The sequence below is a fragment of the Hemicordylus capensis genome, chromosome 3 (genome assembly GCF_027244095.1).
Source record: "Hemicordylus capensis ecotype Gifberg chromosome 3, rHemCap1.1.pri, whole genome shotgun sequence".
Lineage (NCBI taxonomy): Eukaryota > Metazoa > Chordata > Lepidosauria > Squamata > Cordylidae > Hemicordylus > Hemicordylus capensis.
In genome coordinates this window covers 166,417,706-166,438,194 of record NC_069659.1, presented here as the reverse complement: position 1 = coordinate 166,438,194, position 20,489 = coordinate 166,417,706, and the positions used below count along the sequence as shown (strand labels likewise).

At 42.3% G+C, this 20,489-nt stretch overlaps 1 protein-coding gene across 16 annotated transcripts in view; it reads right to left on the bottom strand.

The window, feature by feature from the left end:
• Positions 1-20,489, bottom strand: part of MBNL2 (muscleblind like splicing regulator 2) — a 122,360-nt gene that overhangs the window by 30,319 nt on the left and 71,552 nt on the right. For 5 of the 16 annotated variants that reach the window (XM_053306403.1, XM_053306406.1, XM_053306405.1 and 2 more), the window contains exons 5-7: positions 18,105-18,368; positions 7,922-7,975; positions 7,122-7,275 (exon numbers count right to left, since the gene is read on the bottom strand). In XM_053306403.1, coding sequence (XP_053162378.1) covers positions 7,122-7,275; positions 7,922-7,975; positions 18,105-18,368 — 472 coding nt within the window. The remainder of the gene's footprint in view (positions 1-7,121; positions 7,276-7,921; positions 7,976-18,104; positions 18,369-20,489) is intronic. The other 11 variants (XM_053306407.1, XM_053306410.1, XM_053306408.1 and 8 more) reach the window with 6 other exon arrangements.

Here is a 20,489-nt window from a genome sequence, read left to right as displayed (position 1 = left end):
TTTAATCTCTGACCATATGTATTTTTTTTTTACATTTATTATGGTAATATTGAATTACTTCCTCTATTCTAAGCCCACCATTCTGTGGGCCAAAATTAGTAGGGGAAATTGGAGAGAAAGGAGAGGGAAAGTGCCATATATTAAAAATATTCTGAAATCACAGCATGTCCAGTACACAAAATGCTTCATAAATTTATTTGGAAGGATACAATTTATCCTTCCAAACAAAACAAAACAAAAACTCCACACCTTTTACATCCTGTCCACATATTGTGCTTGTTTTTTCATCAGACTTGTATTTTTATATTCATGCTAATGTTTTAATTGTGTAATTTTTGTAATCTTGTTTTTTAAGTTTTGTGTGAACCTCCTTGAAATTGTTTCAATGAAAGGTGGCATAGAAATTTAACAATAAATAAATAAATAAATTTAAGTGCAAGACAACAAGTGTGATGTAGTGGTTAGAGTGTTGGACCAGGGAGACCCGAGTTCAAATCCCCATTCAGCCATGAAACTCACTGGGTGACTCAGGGCTGGGTATCTCTTAGCCTACCTCACAGGGTTGTTGTGAGGATAAACATAACCATGTACACCACTCTTGGCTCCTTGGAGGAAGAGTGGGATATAAATGTAAAAAACAAAACAAAAAACTCTGCAGCTAGCTAACTATGAATGACCTTATCATGAAGGCACCACCAAAGAATAGCTCAATATGTGTTTTTTTAAATTATACTCAATTTTTTAAAAATTCACAGCATTTGAAGAAAAATATATTTCTACCATTTTTGAGATCATAAAACAATCAGGCACCAAATCACCAAATGTCTTAGCTGATGGTATAATAACTTAGTCTACAATCTACAATCTAGTTACTTTACAGTAATTCTGGAAGAATCAATGAGATGACTTTAGCATTTGTGGGCAGTGGATTGTAGCATTAGTGTGCAAGGCATTCAAGCAAGAATGAAAAAAAGGCTGAGAGAAAAAGAGAAAGCGCTACTTCATATTTTCCATACAGGTTAGCTGAGAAGTTCTATCTAAAACCAAACCAAACCAAACCAAATATCTATGTCCCCATATTTCTATCAATAAAAAAAAGACTTTGGGAGTAATTCTTCTCATTTCCATGTGGGAATAATATAAGAATATTGATCACTATCCAGACTAACCAAGTGTGCATGCAGCATGCTACATTCCAGGCTAAAGTAGCATAAGCGCTGGCATGTGGGGGGGGGGGATAATTGCCAGCCTCTCTTCCATCTGAAGTGCTCCATGTCACCAAAAATATGTCCCTGCAGCAACATATCCCCAGAGACATATTTTGGGATGGCACAGAGTGCTTCAGGGGGAAGGGAAGATCAGCAAAAATTGCAAACCTGCACGAGCCCGTCTTGCTTTTGTCTTGAATGTAGCATGCTGTACATACACTTCCTTTGCTGCACATGTGCATGGTTAGTCTGGATGTCAGTCACTAACTAGTTGTAAAAACACTGAATTACCATCAATGGCAACAACCTATTTAAAAAACAAGAAATGTGAAACTTTTTTCTTAGAACTTACCACTAACACCTATTTACTTAATTAACGTTTGTTTGGTGTCAAAAACATGCTAGAGCGCTGAAACCTCTATTTAGGTTGTTCACAAAAAGTCTATTAAGTTGTTTACCACTGCAGATTTAGAAGCTTCACAACACAGAAACCCATCTATGTCATTTCATACAATGCATTCCATTTGTTTTCTCTACCTGGAAACTAACATCAGTCCCACAGGTATCTCTGTATACATGGATATATCTCATGATTCTCCACCTCCTTTCCACGATCATTTTTTTTAACCTGTGTCAGGGAGGTGCATTTGCTCCAAACATGGGAGCCGTGCAAAGGCATTCAGGAAACTGCTTCCAGCTGACACTGAAGATTAGCTGCCTACTGGGGTGCCTGTCAAGATATGTGGTTCTTCCCTAGCGCTGAGAGTTAGGGAGCACAGCATTCCAGGGGTGAAACAGGACAAGCTTTCCCTCGCCTGCATAGATGAGGCAACTCCTGCTCCTCCACTTCTCAATACCAAGGGCTGCCTGCTGCCTATAGGCCAACAGAACAGGAACTTCAGCAAGGAGCAGTGAGGTCACATTCATCTCACTCCTACTCCTTTCCAGGGATAAAAACACAAAGAAATGATGTCAGGACTGCTTATAGCTGGAACCTAGAATATCAGGGAGGAATGAATGAGAAAGAAAATGAACAAAGCTGACAATTTGGGGTACCTTTTCAATTTTGCCACCAAAGGGTAGAAAAACCCTCTGCCTATAAGTGAAAACACAGTAGCTTTGGTTCAGAATATGGATCTGAGCAAAGGACATGGTTAAGACATATTTTCTTCACTCCCACTTTACTTATTTTAGTAATAAGAGACCTGCAGAGTTCTTGCATCATATTAATATACGAATTGCAGCTTACTGCAGCTTATAGGGCTTACTGGGAGGAGTGGCTGTATTGCTTGCCTTCTTTCCCTCTCTGATACATCACAATACTGACTCCAGATATGGAGGTCTTCCTGAGCTGACCTTTTATGCTGACAAGTTATGACTGTGTGGCTCTCTTTAGCTGGGGGAAAAAAAAAACTGACAAGCCCTGTCTATGAATTTGGTGAGAAGCACTGAAAAAAACTGCATTTCTTTCTTAAGATTGTGAGTTTTAATGAACAAATGGGAACATTATTTGTTTCTGGGCTCTTAATGGAAACTGCATAAATTGGATGCTTTCAAATTCATTCAGGTACTGTGTAAGATAGATACCTCTGCATTTCAAACAAATGTCTTAAAAGGTAGTACAGTACTGCTGCTATTAATGCCTTCACATATCAAGATCTGTGTGATTTTGTACATGGAGTGGCTGGAAGCATAAGGGTAACATGAAAGCAAAGGAGAATATTCTGAGCTATTTGACGGGTTACATTGTTTAGCAGATAGTCAGGAGCATGACATAAAGAAAAAAGTCAAATGCATTAAAAAGTTTTTCCTACAAAGAATAAATAGGTCTGATAATGGTTTAGCAATACATACATATTTAGGTTGATACTGTAGCTTTGGAGCACAGTAGGGAACTCCCCCCCCCCGTTTTTGGCTTTTTAGCATGTTTTGCAGCCTCCGGGAACCTAACCCCAACCTCCAATTACCCTGTTCTGTTCTCTGCGATTGTAGCAGAGAATGGAATCACCACAGATAACAGGGCTCACCTGTATTATAACACTTCTCTGAGGGAGGGCAGGATGACTCCTTGTCTTAAGGAGGCAATCTTTACAACTCTTCTGAAGAAGCCCGCATTGGATCCCTCAGAGTTAAGCAACTATAGGTCTGTCTCCAACCTTTCGTGGCTGGGCAAGGTAATTGAGAGGGTGGTGGCCTCCCAGCTCCAGGCAACTGATTATCTAGACCCATTTCAAACTGGCTTTTGGGCGGGCTATGGGGTGGAGACTGCCTTGGTTGGCCTGAAGGATGATCTCCAGTTCTTAATCGACAGAGGGAGTGTGACTCCATTGGTCCTTTTGGATCTCTCGGTGTATTTCGATGCTATCAACCATAGTATCCTTCTGGGCAGGGTTGCCAGAACCTAGGGGGTATACTTGTGAGTCAAATGGGCTGTAAGCCAGAATTTGGCTTTTTAAAAGCCAAATCTGGCCACCTAGGTTGGGGGTGGGAGGCAATGCTTTGCAGTGGTCACACTCCTACCTCTCGGGCAAATTCCAAATGATGTCCCTTGGAGACTGTTGCTCTTCAAAATGTGGACTCATGTATGGTGTCCCACAGGGCTCCATACTGTCTCCAATGTTTTTGAACATCTGCATGAAACTGCTGGAAGAGATCATCAGGAGATTTGGTGCAACGTGTTATCAGTATGCTGATGACACCCAGATCTATTTCTCTATGTCAGCATCATAAGGAGTAGGTATAACCTCCCTAAATGCCTGCTTTGTCAGGCAGTGGTCCGATTCAGAAGATTATGAGGAGGAACTTCCTTACCCAGAGTCCCCTGATATGGTCCTGCTGCACGACGCTGAGGAGGAAGCCCCACGGACGGAGAGCTTACCTACTGTGGAACAGCAGGAGGCTGCTGGGGAGCCATTGCCCTCTTTAGATGGGGAGGAGTCAGGACCAAACTGCAGACCAATAAGCTACATGCAGCGTCGGCGTGACTGAAGAAAGGAGCAGCGTTTTGTGCAGAGAAGCAGCAGCCATTTGGCTGCAAAGTCTGACTAGGGAGGCATCTGAATGTGTAACTCTGAAGGCAGACGGGGCCTTAATTGGCTTCACCTGGCATTTAACCTTGAAGAGGTATAAATTCAGACCATTCACTCTGCACTGCGCAGGTTTCACTTTGCCGTGCAGTTCCAGCTTCCTACTTTTGAGCCCCTTGTTCCTGTTTGCTCCTGTGATCTTGACCTTGTGCCTGGCTATCGACTTGTAACTCCTTTTGGAACCCCCTGGATTACGGAACTGGCATCCAACCCTTCTTCTGACATTGACCCATATTGGACTTGGCACTCGTGAAGTGCCAGACGGGGTTTGGTGGGGAGAGTGGGCTTAGCCTTCGCCTTATTTATTTTCACCCAAGTTTTTAACATGACTGTGGTTTTAAATTGTTTTAAGGTTTTCCTTTTTAATTTGTTTTATGTTGTAAACTGCCCAGAGACGGAAGTTTGGGGTGGTCTACACATTTGAAAAATAAAATAAATAAATAAATAAATAAATAGATTGCATAGAGAGCTTCTATGGTGGAGAAAACTCCTACCAAAGAACTTTTCCTTATGTCACTGTTCTGTTAATATAATTAACATGGGGGAGTGTCAGCATTTTAACATAGCTGTAAATATTCCCCTCCGGGCTCTATTTCCATGGCTGCGGTGGAGTGGTGTTTGAACTTGTGAGGGAATGTAAGGAGGTGGCAATGGGTTGTGGAAGAGAACTCAGGCTGTGGCGAATGTTTACAAGGAAGCACAAGCTGGTGGCAAGGTAACAGAGGTCCTTACAAGCTATGAGGCAGTGGGGGCAAAGTGGCGAATGGACTTGTGAAGGCACATAAGGCAGCAATGAGATGGCAATTGTACTTAACAGGGAATGCAAGGCGGAGGTGAGATGAGCAGGGCTTTGTGGTGGCTTATAAGGTGGTGGCAGACTGCCTTTGAACAGAGTTATACTGCCTAAGAACTGGAAGATTCCACTTAACCAGCATGGGTAAGTTCTTTCCTATAATCAGATTATCATTTTTAAAACTCCTGGGAATTCAATTCAGGTTTAAGATGAGAGTTAAAATGCTTTACATTTTCACTCGTGCTTTAAAAAGAATGGAAATTGCAAGTTAAGGTGCCCATCTTAACTTTCATACCACATAAGCTGTAAAGACTTTGTAAAGTCTGGTATATGATGATGGCTTTAGAAATGAGGCTCCATGCTCCCACACCTCACCTTGATCAGAGATGCATCAGGCACAAATTCATCAGGGGCCTCTAGGAACTGATTAGGGAAGCTGCACATGTTAAATATTTGCCTGGATGCTACCCTCTCCAGCCCAATATCCAACTGAAAGACCAAGGCAAAGTGTGGAAAGTATGCTTAGCTGTGCAGCCATTCTTCCTCAACCGAAATAAAATATATCCCTACAATGCCAGCAGAGGTTACCAGTAGAAGTTATTGATAGTGCTCCTGAAGGATTTATTTTTGTCTAGCTTCATTCTAAGAGCCAGTGCTGACACCATGTTTTGAAACATTTGTCCATGTGTAAATTAACATCCAAACTGGTATACACAGAAAATTAAAATGACTACATCCACGACTAAAACAACTTCATAGTGTGCGTTTTCTAGTCAAGGAGATAGCCACTGCCATCTTCATATGTCACTGCTTCAGGTGTACAACACTTGCACAAAGCTTTCATTATGAAGGTTAATCATCTGCAGGAAAACTTCAAAAGAGCAATGGAATGCTTATCTTCTTAGCATGCCATTACAGATAAACCATGTATATCACATATTTGAACACTAGTTATCGATCATATGATATAGGGAGATATCTGTACAACAAAATATATTGTTATTAAAAACGACATTGACACATGACTAAGCATAATTCTCCATATTTTTTTAAGAAATCATTTTTCTCTTTATACCCATGGTCAGGACCACTGGAGTATATTCTGCATAGAAGTTTGAATTCTGTGTCAATAAATGACTCAGATTCTTCTCTTAGAATAAGTCATATAAATTGGGTGGTCTGCCATATATTCTCTTTTCAAAATTTATTCAACTTCCAAAACTCTGGTTATCAAATAATTTAGGATATTCTGGGCAAGTGAGAGGGCAGCAGAGAGTAAGGAAGAAGGGAAATGGAGGAAGGACAAGGCATGGAATTTGCAGTTAAGAGGATAGGGAATTCTCAGTAGGCTAAATTATGTAGTAAATACCAGATTGTGTCCTTGGGTAATGGCCTCACATAAGCACAGAACATGTATACTCCTGCCTATACTATTTTGGTGCAGAGGGTAACTATCACTTTTGTACTCTGTAGTAACACTAGATGAAGTTCAAATATTAGTAGGGAGGTAGATGTGGAGCTGGAATTTGACTTTGGTTGAGAAACGGAAAATAAGTCATGCAAGATACACAAGAAGGAAGAGAGAGTAATTACATGTTTTTAACATCCTCCAAGTGAATCTGAATATATCTGCTTTCTCCCTTGGATTCTTTCTTCTCAATTCCCAAAATACCTGTGATACAAATGTGTGTAGCAGAACACACTTCATGCAGACAGACAAGCTACTGTGACAGGAACAGACTATGTTCTTTTCTAAGAAATTGCTATGACGCATTTTTCTAAGAAGTCCAACAGTAAGTACTTCCTTGGATTGTTCAGACTCAAAAAAAGATTCTGACAGCACTGACAAACCTTCCTGAAATCCAAATATTCTTCAGAAATATTACAAATAAAACATATTGCCAATTTTGTGTCACAAAAGAGGTAAGAAAATGACAACATATCTCATTGAAAGCATAATGACTGTGACAACACAGACAGCAATCTGTGCTGTGGAGAATGTTACAATATTCTTTAACTCTAAGAATGACATACCTGTTGGAATAAATGCTGCATGCTGCTGCAACTGTGCACTAGCAAGAGCCTGTTGGTAGTGCAAGAAACTGGGATTAAAAACTGCACTGGCACCATTGCTTTTCTCAAGTGCTTGTCTCTTTGGTAAAGGGTGAAATACACCAGGAGGAAAGGCCTGTGAATTGAGGGGGGAAATAGTGAGACTGGTAGAGCCTATGCTCAATTATTAAAACATTTCTTTAAAACATTACATCATTGATTAAAAAAAATTGTTGAAGATGCCTTGCCATGCATATTAGTTCAAAACAGCAGCAATGTCAAATGGATGGCAATTTTTGTTATTGATAATAAAAGCATGGTACAATTAAATTAAAATTATAGCACCACAATAACTAACCTGGGGAAAAAAGCTTTTAAAGAAAAAGGGGATTTTAAAAAAAAAACACCAAAAAACAAAATTGCTCTTTTTAAAAAGGGCTAAAAATAGTACAAGGAGAAAAACAGCACTTGTATTTCCATTACATGATTTAAGAAAAATAAATATCTCTGTATTGTTAACTACATTAGTTAGTATAGAATAAGCATCTTCAAGAACAAGAGCAGTTTTTGTTTCTCAACCACCTTAATATAAACATTTCAAAATGAAACCTTGTTAGGAAAGAAGTTAAGCTGTTTTGCAATAACTACATGTGAAAATGAGATGGCTAAATACTGAATTTATTTTTGTAAAATGAATAATACAAGAGAACTTAGTTAACATTAAAAATTATTTGCATCTTGGAAATGCTACATGCAAAGCAAAAGGTGAAAGGTCAAAGTACCAGGTCTACAGTTGCTTCGAGAGGTCGCTTCATTGCTTTGGCAGTCGACTGAGTCTTTTAATAACAGGCAGCGAGCACATGATGGCAGTGGGCCAATGGGATTCAAGCGAATTAACATACAGGTAAACAGCAAGCAGAGGTGCATCATGGGAACGGCATTGCATTGTGGATAGGTGAGAAGGAAAAAAATATTCTGAATGCAATATACAACATACAAAACACTAGGCATGCACAACAACAAAAATGTTTTGTTTTCTAAAGAGATGAATATTACACCCTGAATTAGTACTGAAGCAAAAATGCATCTACTATACCTTAGTTAAAAGAGAGTAAAATATAGATGTTTGAAATTTAGGAAAGTTGATTAAACAGCAGCTTGCAGACACCATTAAGCATTTATAAGCACCAGTAAGCTTTTATGCTACATAGAAAAGCATAGATATTTCAGGGGGTTCTCTAAAAGAATTTCTGATAAGTTAGTTATGCCATATCAAAAAGCATAAATTAACTTCCAAAACTAACATACAAAATCCAAACTATTAAAATAGATTTTTAACAATTTAATGTAATGAGAACATATGCTTAACATTACTAGGAACAGATCTTCCTTTAGCAAAAAGTACATCTGAATAAGCATGTTAAGATCAGTTTGGGGTTTGGTTTCTTTCTTTTATTTGTATATTTAATAAATGTTTTATCTGATCGCTAACTTATCATAAAATTCAGTAGTTTTTTTGCTAAGCTGGGGAAGAACAGCTGACGTTTCTTTCAATGAACTTACCGCATTAAGCAGAGTAAAACTGCATATTATTTTTAATTAAGCATTTTGTTTTAGATCTTTAGTCCAAAATCTACAACAAGTTTTAAGAAAATATAGCAATGGAAAATGCTTTTCCTTACAAATAACAAATTACATTTTATAACCACAATAGTAGTCATGGTTCCAACATTGCATTGTAAAACAGTTAAACAAAAACATTACTTAATATAAGTATAAAAGTATATGAAGCTGCCTTATACAATCAGATCATTGTTCCATCCAGCCAATATTATCTGCTCTTGCCAGTAATCTCTCCAGGGCTTTAGGCCAGCATTGAGATTCTTTTAAAATGGAGATTCCAGGGATTGAACATGTTCAGAATGTGCTCTACCATCAGGTTATGGGCCCTCCATATTTTGAGATAACAGGGAAAGAGGGATAACTTGACTCTATTCCAAAATAAAATCTGTTCATGTGAAGTTTTTCTAAGTACCGTGTTTCCCCGAAAATAAGACAGTGTCTTATATTAATTTTAGCCCCCCACAATGCACTAGGGCAATTAGCAGTACATCAGAAATTACTGCTAGGTCTTACTTTCGGGGTAGGTCTTACTTTTGGGGAAACAGGTTATTAAATGAAGCTTAGACAAAAACTATGGACATTTTAATAAATTAGAACTTTGTTTACACACTCGGCACAATAGGTTGCTCCTTAGGAGACAATATCTAGGGTCATATTTTCTTGTAACATCTGCATTTGGAACAAGCACCATAGTACAATTCTTGCAGAACTACCAATAGGGATGTGCATGAACCAAGGTTCATGTGCTGGTTCGGCACTGAACCGGTTTGGCACCGCAGGGAGTGGAGCAGAGGGCAGGAACTACAAAAAAGAGTCTGTGTATGGGTGGGTGCCATTTGCATTGTCAGCACGGTGTTGCTGACCACGCAAATGACACTCACGCATGCATGGACATGTCAGTGCTGCGTGCAGGTTCTTGGGGGAAGCACTGTCACAGCAGGAAACTGCATGTGGTGGCGGAGAGCAGATAAGGAACTGCACTTCCCTTTTAAAAAGTTCCCACTTGCTGCTGCCCTACCTGCGCTGGTTCGTGCACACCCCTAATTGCCAACACACAAGTCCTCTCAAGGGAACTGGGTCACTTGAAGATCATCTCTTAGGGCCCAATTATATGAGATGTGTGAGAGGAATGAACACATCTCCCAACATATTTTCTTGTGCTAAAAAGAGCCTCAATTTGGATAGGGGCCATGACACTGGTGGAGGGGGGGGTCTACCCCTTTTTCTTGATGCTGTCACCACAGTCCACATCGTCCCCCCTGAAGCCATTATAAACTGCAAGTCATAACATGCAATTCCTCATTTGAAAGTAGACGTGTTTTCCATTAATTTGTTTTCTAAAAACTTCACTGCAGAGGGGAAAGCATATAGACATAACTGCCTGTATATTTTTCCCCATCGACATCTAACAACAGCAAAAGAACATAAAGACAGCCCTGCTGGATCAGGCCCAAGGCCCATCTAGTCCAGCATCCTGTTTCACACAGTGGCCTACCAGATGCCGCTGGAAGCTACAGGCAGGAGTTGAGGGCATTTGTGATGTGTAAGATTTGGATTAGGGCTGTGGCAAAGGGAGAAAGGGTTTGGCCACACATACCCAGTGATGTAGCCCTGATCCACCTGGGGGCCCAGGAGGCTGCTTGTCAGGAGGTGCATGCACACATTTGCCAGGTCATGTTTAATTTGGTCCACAGAATAAACCAAAAGAAAAGGCTCCAAAGTGCCAAGGAGAGTTGTTTGAGGCAATGTATGCCTGGAAAGGGCAACTCGTGCACTTATATTACTGCAATAATTTTTATATTTGGTTCAGAGTTTCATCTTAGGGAAGTTCTCCCTCATCCGCAAAATCCCCTAACTGTTCTTTAACCTTCTTCAAATTCAAAAAGCTTCTGGAGATTTGGCCAAGAGCAGTTTAAAGGGAAATGGGTGCCAATGTAGATGATTTTCCAGGGGCTCAAAATGCAGCAGACCAATTATAAAATGCACTACGTATGTGAGACATACTATCACTAGTGGGTTGGCTGGAGAACCTATATTATATGGGAATCTTCACATTTTCATCACCATATTTCCACAGGGTCCCTTATTTTGATTGGGCAATGCTAGATTAATTTTGTGGTACTAACTTCAGTACCACAACATATCCTTCTAATTTACATTTTACTTACATAGATGTAGTAAGCCCCTAGATCCAAAGATATCTGAAAATTCTCTCCTACACTTGCAGTTTCTTTATATGGCTTGCTATATTATTTATGTCTTACAGTAGATCTTTATTATCACCTACCACCTATACATTTACTGTTCCCATGTTCACACACAGCTTAACATGATTGTTTCCTTAAAATATTCAGATTTAATTCATTTACTTAATCCTGTGAAGCTATAGGCACCATCTGGAGTGCACCTAGTTTGTGTTTGTGACAGACAAACTGTGGTTTCACATAAAGTAGACTGATGAAAGTGAAACTGTTGTATGGTTGGTCATGCTGGGAGGCAGATGGATTTGATGGTCTTTTGGTTCCTTCTAATGTATACTTCAATGGAATACGAACATCAATAATGTCAAACAGCACAATTTTCTCAGAAAAATATCATTCAAACAAATCTGATATCATTTTTAATCAGATGGTCTAGTTTGTTTAATAATGTGGTATATATGCAATACGGACACATTTTCAATTATTATATAGAACACTAACGTGTTTTGATTGTTAAAGTTATCAAAAGAGAATTGACTCAACAACCTAGTCTCTTACCAGGAAATCTCAAAACACTGCTTACTCTGAGTTTTTAAAAAGTGTCTGAGATTATACAAGAGGTGCCAATAAGCAGGAGTGCATGAGTACTCTCATTAATATTAATCATTAATTTCAATAAGACATTTGAGTGTGTGTATGTGTGTACACACTGCCATTTTTTAATGTGGCAATAGATCTTATAAGTGTTTAATCACAACCAAATTATAGTTCAATCCCCATTTCAGCCCCGCCCCGATCTCAATTCATACAGAAAATTCACATTATGACACTGACTTGTAACTTTCACCATATCACCTCCGTATTAAACTAATTATCTGAATGAATCCTAAGTGTACACAATCAGCTGTCAAGTGGCTAAGAGAGAAAAACAGGTTGCTTACCTGTAACTGATGATTTGGTAGAGATCCGTCGATATCCATAAGAATGGGTTCTGCGCCAGTGCAGGAGCCGAGCGGTAGATAAGCCTGAGCTTGTCAAAGCGCCCAAGCCACACAACCACGCTACAGCGTGCTATTTAAGGCGTGGCTGAGGCACGAAGTCCCTCAGTTCTTGGACGACCGCCATGGAGGACAATCATCTATCAGGTAAGTCCATCCATGATGTAAACGAGAGCCCAAGTGAACAGAAAGAGGCTACACACCTGAACACACATAGACGAAGCACTACTGCAGAGGGGAGGATGGGAGGGTCTTATGGATATCAACGGATCTCTACCAGATAATCAGTTACAGGTATGCAACCTGTTTATCTGGTTCGAGATCTGTCGATGCCCATAAGAATGGGTGTTTAGCAAGCTCCATTAGGAGGAGAGAGCAGTAGTGGCTAATGTAACACCTGTTTCAAAACACTTCTCCCGAAGGTAGCCTCCGCAGCAGAGCGTACGTTTATGGCGTGGTGCTTTACAAAGGGGGATTCCGAGGACCACGTAGCTGCTTTACAGATGTCCTCAAAGGAGACCCCAAAGAGGTGTGCAGCAGAAGAAGCATGAGCCCTGGTGGAGTGGGCTTTAATGGCTTCTGGAGATGGTTTATTTTGTAGATGATAAGCAAGCAGAATAAGCTCCACCAACCATCTTGACATCCTTTGCCTTGAGATTGGGGACCCTTTAGTTGGTCCTTTATAGGATATGAAAAGTCGGGAAGACAGTCTGAATGCCTTCGTGCGGTCCATGTAGTATAGGAGGGCATGGCGTACATCCATGGCATGCAAAGACTGCTCAAGAGCAGAAGTAGGATTCCTGAAGACGGTCGGTAAGATGATTTCCTGATTTAGGTGGAAATTGGATACAACTTTTGGTAAGAATGAAGGGTCCAGATGCATGTTGACTTTGGGTAAAAGATCGTATAAGGGGAGTCAACCCTGAGTGCTGTGAGCTCACTCACACGTCTAGCAGTGGAGATGGCAATCAAGAAGGCTGTCTTACAAGAAACCAACCTCAGGGAAGATGTGGCCATGGGTTCGAAAGGAGCCTGGGTCAATGAAGACAGGACCAATGACAGGCTCCACGGTTCCACCGGCAGCTTGATTGAAGGGTAAACACGAGACAGGACTTTTAGGAAGGCTTTGTTCAATGGGTGAAAAAATAATGTACTCCCATCGTACCCCAGGCGATATGAGGACAAGGTGGCCAGATGGACCTTTAAGGACACGTTAGCTAGGCCCTTTGATTTCAGAGTCGTGAGGTACCATAGAACCTCACGGACTGGGGCTTGCTTAGGTATGTTCATAGGCTTTAAATCTGCACCATTTGCTCTTGTAGTTTTGGCCTGTGGATTGCTTCCGTTGATTGAGCAGAATATGGTTCAACAGACTATCCGCCCTACGGTCAGGTGGAGGGTTTGGACATTTTGATGTAGAATGTGACCCCCGTCTTGAGTGAGTAAGTCTTGTCGGCGAGGTAGGTGTTTGTAGCAGTTCCTTGCCAGTCTGCGTACCTGTGGAAACCAGGATTGTCTTGGCCACCATAGTGTCACTAGGATGCAGCTGGTTAGCTTGGACAGTAGGCGAGCAACCACTCTGGGTATTAGGGGCAGAGGAGGAAACATGTAAGGAGTCTCCAGCGACCAATCTAGCTGAAAGGCATCCCCGAGAGATTGAGGGTCGTGGCCCGCCCTTGAGCAGAACTGGCTGCATTTCATATTTATGGAGCAAGCAAAGAGGTCTATAGTCGGCCTCATCCATAGGTCGAAAAAGGGAGACACAGCTTCTGTCTGGAGTTCCACTCGTGTTGATGGTCCTGCAGGAAGACCCGGCTGAGGTCGTCCAAGGTGTTGTCTAGGCCCTTGATGTGTACGGCTATCAGGTAAATTTGGTGCTGAATGCACCAGTGCCACATCTGTACACTGAGGACGCAAAGGCTGCGGGAGACTGTCCGTCTTTGGCTATTAATATAAGATTGCGCTGTTGTGTTGTCGAGATGAATCTGGACAACTTTGCCCTGAAGGATAGGTAGGGAGGCTTGCAGCGCCTGAAAGACAGCCAGGAGTTCGAGGAAAATGATGTGCAATTGGGCTCGATGTAGGGACCATTTCCCCTGGACTTTGTGGTTGTTGCAATGGGCTCCCAGCCTTGTAGGGAGGCATCTGTAGCCATCCAGATCACGGGTGATGGAGCCTGGAAGGGAACTCCACTGAGTAGGTTCCTGTGCTGTGCCCACCAGGTAAACAACTGAAGCACCTGTGGTGGAAGCAGTAAACGCTTCGTCTGGTTGTCTCTGATGGGATGAAATACCAACAGGAACCAGAGTTGGAACTACCGCATTTTCAGACGTGCAAAGTGAATCACTGTGTTGCAAGATGCCATCAGGCCCAGCAACGTTGTATTGTGCGTGCTGGTTGCCAGGGTTGCTTCTGGAAGAGAACACAAGGTCCCTGATGCAGGCAAATCTGTCCTCTGGTAGGAACGCTCTTTGTTGTACGGTATCCAGAGCCGCTCCTACGTATGAGGTTATGGGCACTAGTTCCAGATGTGATTTCTTCAAATTTATTTCGACACCCAGGTCCCGTAGTAGGTCCACTACATAGCGGATGTGCGAAAGTAACTTGCTTTTGTCTTGTGTGCTTAGGAGCCAGTTGTCTAAATAAGGGTAGACTGAGATCCCCTTGGTCCGAATCACTACCGTCATACACTTTGTAAAAACCCTTGGGGCAGTGGACAGTCCGAAGGGCAATACATTGTACTGAAACACTTGGTGTCCGACGGTGAAATATAAGTATTTGCGATGACAAGGCCATATATTGATATGAAAATAGGCGTCCTTGAGGTCCAGCGTTGCAAGCCACTCCTCTCCTTGGAGCAGCGGAAGAATCTGTTGTAACGCCATCATATGGAATTTCTTGACGCTGATGAACTTGTTCAGGCGGCGGAGATCCATAATGGGCCGAATGCCCCTGTCCCATTTAGGAACTTGAAAATAGTGGGAATAGAACCCGTCCCGCCTGTCTGCTCATGACACCAGAGCAATAGCCCCCTTCTCCAATAGTTCCCCCACCTCTTGCCGCAATGCGTCCAAAGGAGGAATGAGTCTCACCCCCGAGAACCATGGCAGAGATCTGAATTCGATTGCATAACCAGTGGTTATAATCTTCAGGACCCAGCGATCTGATGTTATGTGATGCCATGCGGGGGCATGGCTTGATGGACAGCTGGGACGGTTGGATGCAACAAACCCCTGCAGGCGGGAAAGGGGAGCGGAGAGGTATCAATGGGTGGTTCGGATTCTCAAAGATGCTTCTGAGTGTCTTGTGATTTCGTACGCTGGGATTGATTGGCCTTCGCTTTCTGGTGGTAAGGGCAGCGTTGATAAGTAGAGTAAGGCCTCCTGAAGTCCTGTCGATCTTGATTTTAGTAAGATGGGCGGAACTTATTAGAGCGGAAATTAGAGGCTGTTGTTGAAGTAGACGGGTGTGGGGTAAAAGTCTTGGCTGTAAATTTAGACTTTTTCAGTAGTTCCGTGGTTGCGCCAGTTGTTTCACTAAAGAGGCCGGTGCCATCAAAGGGTAGCCCCTCTATCTTATCTCACATGTCTTGTTGCAAGCCTGTAGATCTCAACCAGGCATGCCTCCTCAAGGTAACTGCCGCTGTCATTGCGCGGGATTCACTCTCCGCCAGGTGTTTAGCAATACTGAGTTGTCTGCGCATCTGGTCTCCTGAGTTCTCAAGGGTCTGGCAAAACTTGGTCTTGAAGTCCTCAAAAGATAAGGAGTCCAGGTCCTTCTCAAGAAGTTCCCATAGGCCATGGGCATACTTAACCGTGCAGGCCGCATAGTTAGCCACCTTTATAGAAAGACACGAAGTCAAGTAGACCTTTCTTCCAAGTAGATCTAATTTTCTGCCATCTTTGTCGGGAAGTACAGTGTACCACTTGCCCAACTTTGATGTTGTAGCACAGTCGATGACTAGGGGATTGGGTGCTGGATGTTTCAGGAGATATTCATTGTCCTTATCCTGAACCCTATAAAGACTTTCCAATTTCTTTGAAGTTGGGGTGGAGGTATGCAGGACCTTCCAGGCACACTTGGCGGCCCTGGTGATGGCAACATAGGCAGGGCAACTGGGGCAGTAGATTGTGACTTCAACATGAAGTTATACACTGGATCGTTGATAGTGGCGAGTTGGTAGCGAAGATCCAGAGCAAAGCTTCAGCCATTGACCTTATTTGTTTGTGGTAAGCCTTTAGCTCGTCATTAGGAGAAACATAGGTAATTGGTGCAACATCCGTGGGAGGTTCCACAATTGTGCTTTCGTCATCTGGGTAGGATTTGAAATCGGATGAGCCATAATGCTCTGATGGTGAGTCTGGTGGTGGCCTGTCCCCTTCTGTTGGGATATCAGCAGTTTGCGTTCCAACAGTAACAAGTGGAGATGGCATAGGAACAGTCTGGGTCGACACTGATCGAAGAGACACTGCAGGTGTCTGAGAAGCCCGCTGGATGAGGACCAGTTGGGAGGTTTGGGTGGCTACGGTGACAAAAAAACCCTGGTGGGCCAGGTGACTGTTGAAGTTGTCAGTACCGAAGGATCGGTCGATGTTGAAGGCATGGATGTCAGTGGTGCTTCCGTCGGGGGATTCGGCATCGAAGGCTGTGCTGAGGTAGGGGAACGATCCCGATGACAGTCTTGGAGCTTTTGGCGCTTATCATCAGGCGAGGGGACATGTTCAGACCCTTGACGCTTAGCAGATTTCCCAGACTCACCAGAATGGTGCGATTTGGAAGAGGACGAGGACGAGGAAGAGGACGCCGACCTCGATTCCGATGTCAATCCAGAAGGCTTCATCGATGTTGAAGGTTTGGTCGATGTCGGCGACGAAAAATGTTCCTTTGCGGAGCATTTTGTAGAAGTCGAGCCTGTCTTTGTCGAATCATGATGTGAAGACTTATGCTTGCTCGAATGCGATGGAGGTATCGATGCCGATTTAGGCATCACTTTTGAGGGAGTAGTCGAAGTCAAAGGACGAGGAGTGTCAGGCATCAAAGGACTCAGCACTTCATCATAGATTGCTGCACGGAGGCGGAGTGCCCGATTCTTCCATGTCTGCTTCGAAAAAGACAGACATATCTTACATGAGGAGACATTATGCTCCTCTCCGAGGCACAACAAACATAGGCTGTGAAGGTCTTTCGAAGGCAATTTTGCCCTACATCCCTCACACAATTTGAATGACTTTTTCTCGGCAGCCATATCGTATCCCAAGTCCAATCTGTAGTCAAAACACCAAAAGTCGTTAAAGCCAGTCCAAGTCTAGAGCCAGAGAAGTGCTTTCAGCCGTTCTGAGTCAAAAAACAAGTGTAGCACATCAACCAGTCTGAGTCAAATTCCAAGAAAAACAGTAAAATTTTGGATGAACGAACAAAAAGAGGAACTTTCCGACAACAAAGGCAGCAGACCGTAGGTCCTAACGCAAAGGCGGTCGGAAAAGAACTGATGGACTTCGCGCCTCAGCCACGCCTTAAATAGCATGCTGCAGCATGGGGGCGTGGCTTCGATAAGCTCAGGCACAGCTACGGCTCAGCTCCTGTGCAGAATCAATTCTTATGCGTATCGATGGATCTCGAACCAGATCTCAGGATTCTAGAGTCTCTAGTCCACAACTTAACAGATCCATATGTACATTAAGCTTGCTTTGTCTTCCCTACATTTCCAACCACTGCCTTTATTAGGAAAATAGTAAATGAATATCTGAAGCTCCTTTACAGCCACACCCCAATTGCATCCCAAAGACCACCATGCAAGTGTGACTGTATGTAGTTAGCAGAATTGCTTATCTGATGACTTAAAGTTCCCTAATCAGAGTGATATTTTTAGGGAAACAATGGGAGAAAATTCTTTAGGAAAACGGTGTGCTAAACAAGGGAACAGAGGGACAGATATAATTTGAACTCTGTGCTTCAAGGTTAACTGTTGTGCTGAAATAATAGATAAAATAAAAGGATTGTTGGGCTATTGTTTTGCTTGATTGATATCAATGAATTAATAGAAATGTATAATTTTGGTAAAAGGAATTGACCTACATTACACTCTTAAGCAATGCTGACTTCACAAGAGCAGTAGGTATGCAGCCTTGCATTCTTGCACTTACCATCACTGTAGCAGCTGCAGCAGCTGCCTGAGCTGCCACTGCAGTTTGGTTGGCTTGGTGCTGAGCGGCTTTGATTTTGGCCTGCAAGTGAGCAGGAGGGTGAAAATATTTGCATTTCTCCCTCATGCAGCGCCCCTTTATGTAATCCATACAAACAGTTACGGTGTTGTCATTTGTATCAATCATTGTGCTGTCTGCAGGATGTGCAAAGCGGCAGTCAGTTTCGCCCCGTGCACAGTTTCCTCGCTGGAACTCCCTGCAAACCTGGTGCGCAAAACAATACTCATTATGCATACTAGATCAACAGGCGAGGGGTGGGGCAGTGCAGTTACGTACTGAACACAAAAGAGTAACCTTTGAACTAGATCCACTGTTATCCCTAAGCTATATCTCTAGCCTACAACTTGGACCCACTTTAAATTTTTTATCATCTTCCCTCTCCCTTTCAATATATATGCCCTCTTCTTTGTCCATCCTTCTTCTTTGCCCTCTCCAAGTGATAGTTATTATGCCATAGGTTCAATCCACCTTAGGTAAAGTCAGAACTTAACAGGTGAAAAACAAGGTCTCAGTTTTAATTCTCACTGGCTGACATCCAGACAAACCAACTGAGGACAGATCATGAGCTGCATCCTCTCAATGAGAGGTGGAATTCTCGCAGTTGTAGGATTCCCCAATTCTTCAGCACGCAGGCAGGGTGGGTGTGTGGGTCATCAGCTGAGAAGATCAGTAAAAATGGTTGCTCCATGTCCCACCCCATGAATGTAGAGGAAGTGGGGAAACCTCCAGGTGTGTTATGAGCAGCCTCTCGCTATGAGTATGCAGTAGACTTTTTTGATTCAATTTGTGCCCAAATCAATTCACCCCTGATTTGTGTCCAAATCTGTCCCCCCAAATCACTCCTGATCTGATTTGGATTCAATTCAGATTCAAATAACTTATAAAAGTCCTAGGGGCACCAAATTTGCATGGTGCGTAGGTCCTCATGGGTACCACCTACTATGCAAATTTGAAGGCAGCGGGGCCCTTGGTTGATTTTTAATGATTTTTTTTAGTTTTTATTGATTTTGTATATTTCCGCCATAGGAAATATTCAGGATTTGAAGTCGCCTTATCCTAACCCTAACATGGATCCCCAACTTTTTTCTTTTTTTTTTAAGCTAAGCTCTAGCCCTTGTAGAAGTGGAGGTATGGAGCAAAATGTGCAGTCACTATTTTTCAAGTGTTTTGGTTCTTTGGTGTCTAATAACTTTTCCTCATAATGAATCCCTATGAGGATTCATTATATGCCTTCATTTCTTCTGTTCATTTTGACTGTCATTAGACATGTCAACTTCCATGTGTCAACTACACACACACACACACACACACACACACACACACACACAGGTACTCCGTTTATTTTTTAGGAATTTTGAAGTGTTTAGATTCTTTGGTGTCTTTTTTATACACTTTCATTTCTTCTGTTCAGTTTGACTCCTGCTTTGCAGGTGGGAATTAGTGGCATCCCATCTGCCAACTACCTCCCAACCCGTAAGCCACTGGGTACTCAGTTTATATTTTAGGATTTTTTGAGGTGTTTAGATTCTTTGGTGTGTAATGAATCCTCATAGGGATTCATTATGAGGAAAGATTATTAGACACCAAAGAATCTAAACACTGGGGGGGGGGGAATCCTAGAACATAAACTGAGTAGTACCCCACTGCCTTGTGGGTGGGAGGGGGGTGTAGTTGGCACATGGCAGTTGACAGTTGGCACTGTCTAAAGACAGTCAAAATGAACAGAAGAAAGGAAGGTGTGTAATGAATCCTCACAGGGATTCATTGGGGAAAAGTTATTTTACAGCAAACACTTGGAAAATAGTGACCACACATTTTGCTCCATAACCCCACTTCTACAAGGGCTAGAGTTTAGCTTTTCTTTTTAGTTGCAAACTGAGAGTCTGGGGGAATTGATAGGAGGGATCCGAATCTTGTATCAATTTGAATAGAATCTGGCACAATTTCATTTGGACCCAAATCTAGCCAATGGACCACAGATGTGATTTGTTCTGTCTTCAAATCCCCCAAATCAGCTAGATTTGGGTACAAATCGATTTGTACCCGAATCGATTCGCACATCTCTAGTATGCAGCTTCCACTGTGTCTTCAGTTGGTTAGTCAGGATGTCAGTCACTGACAGCAATAGTCTTTGAGGCAATAAGGAAATTAGATATTTAATCCATTAATGCTTCCTCACATACGCCAAGCCTATTTAAAGTTGTCTATATATAAAATAACATTCCAGAATATATGTGCAACTGTAGAAAGATCAATGACACTTTCTGCTGTTCCTTGTTTGCACTGCACATACCTGTTTCTGATGGACTCTACCAACAGCAAACA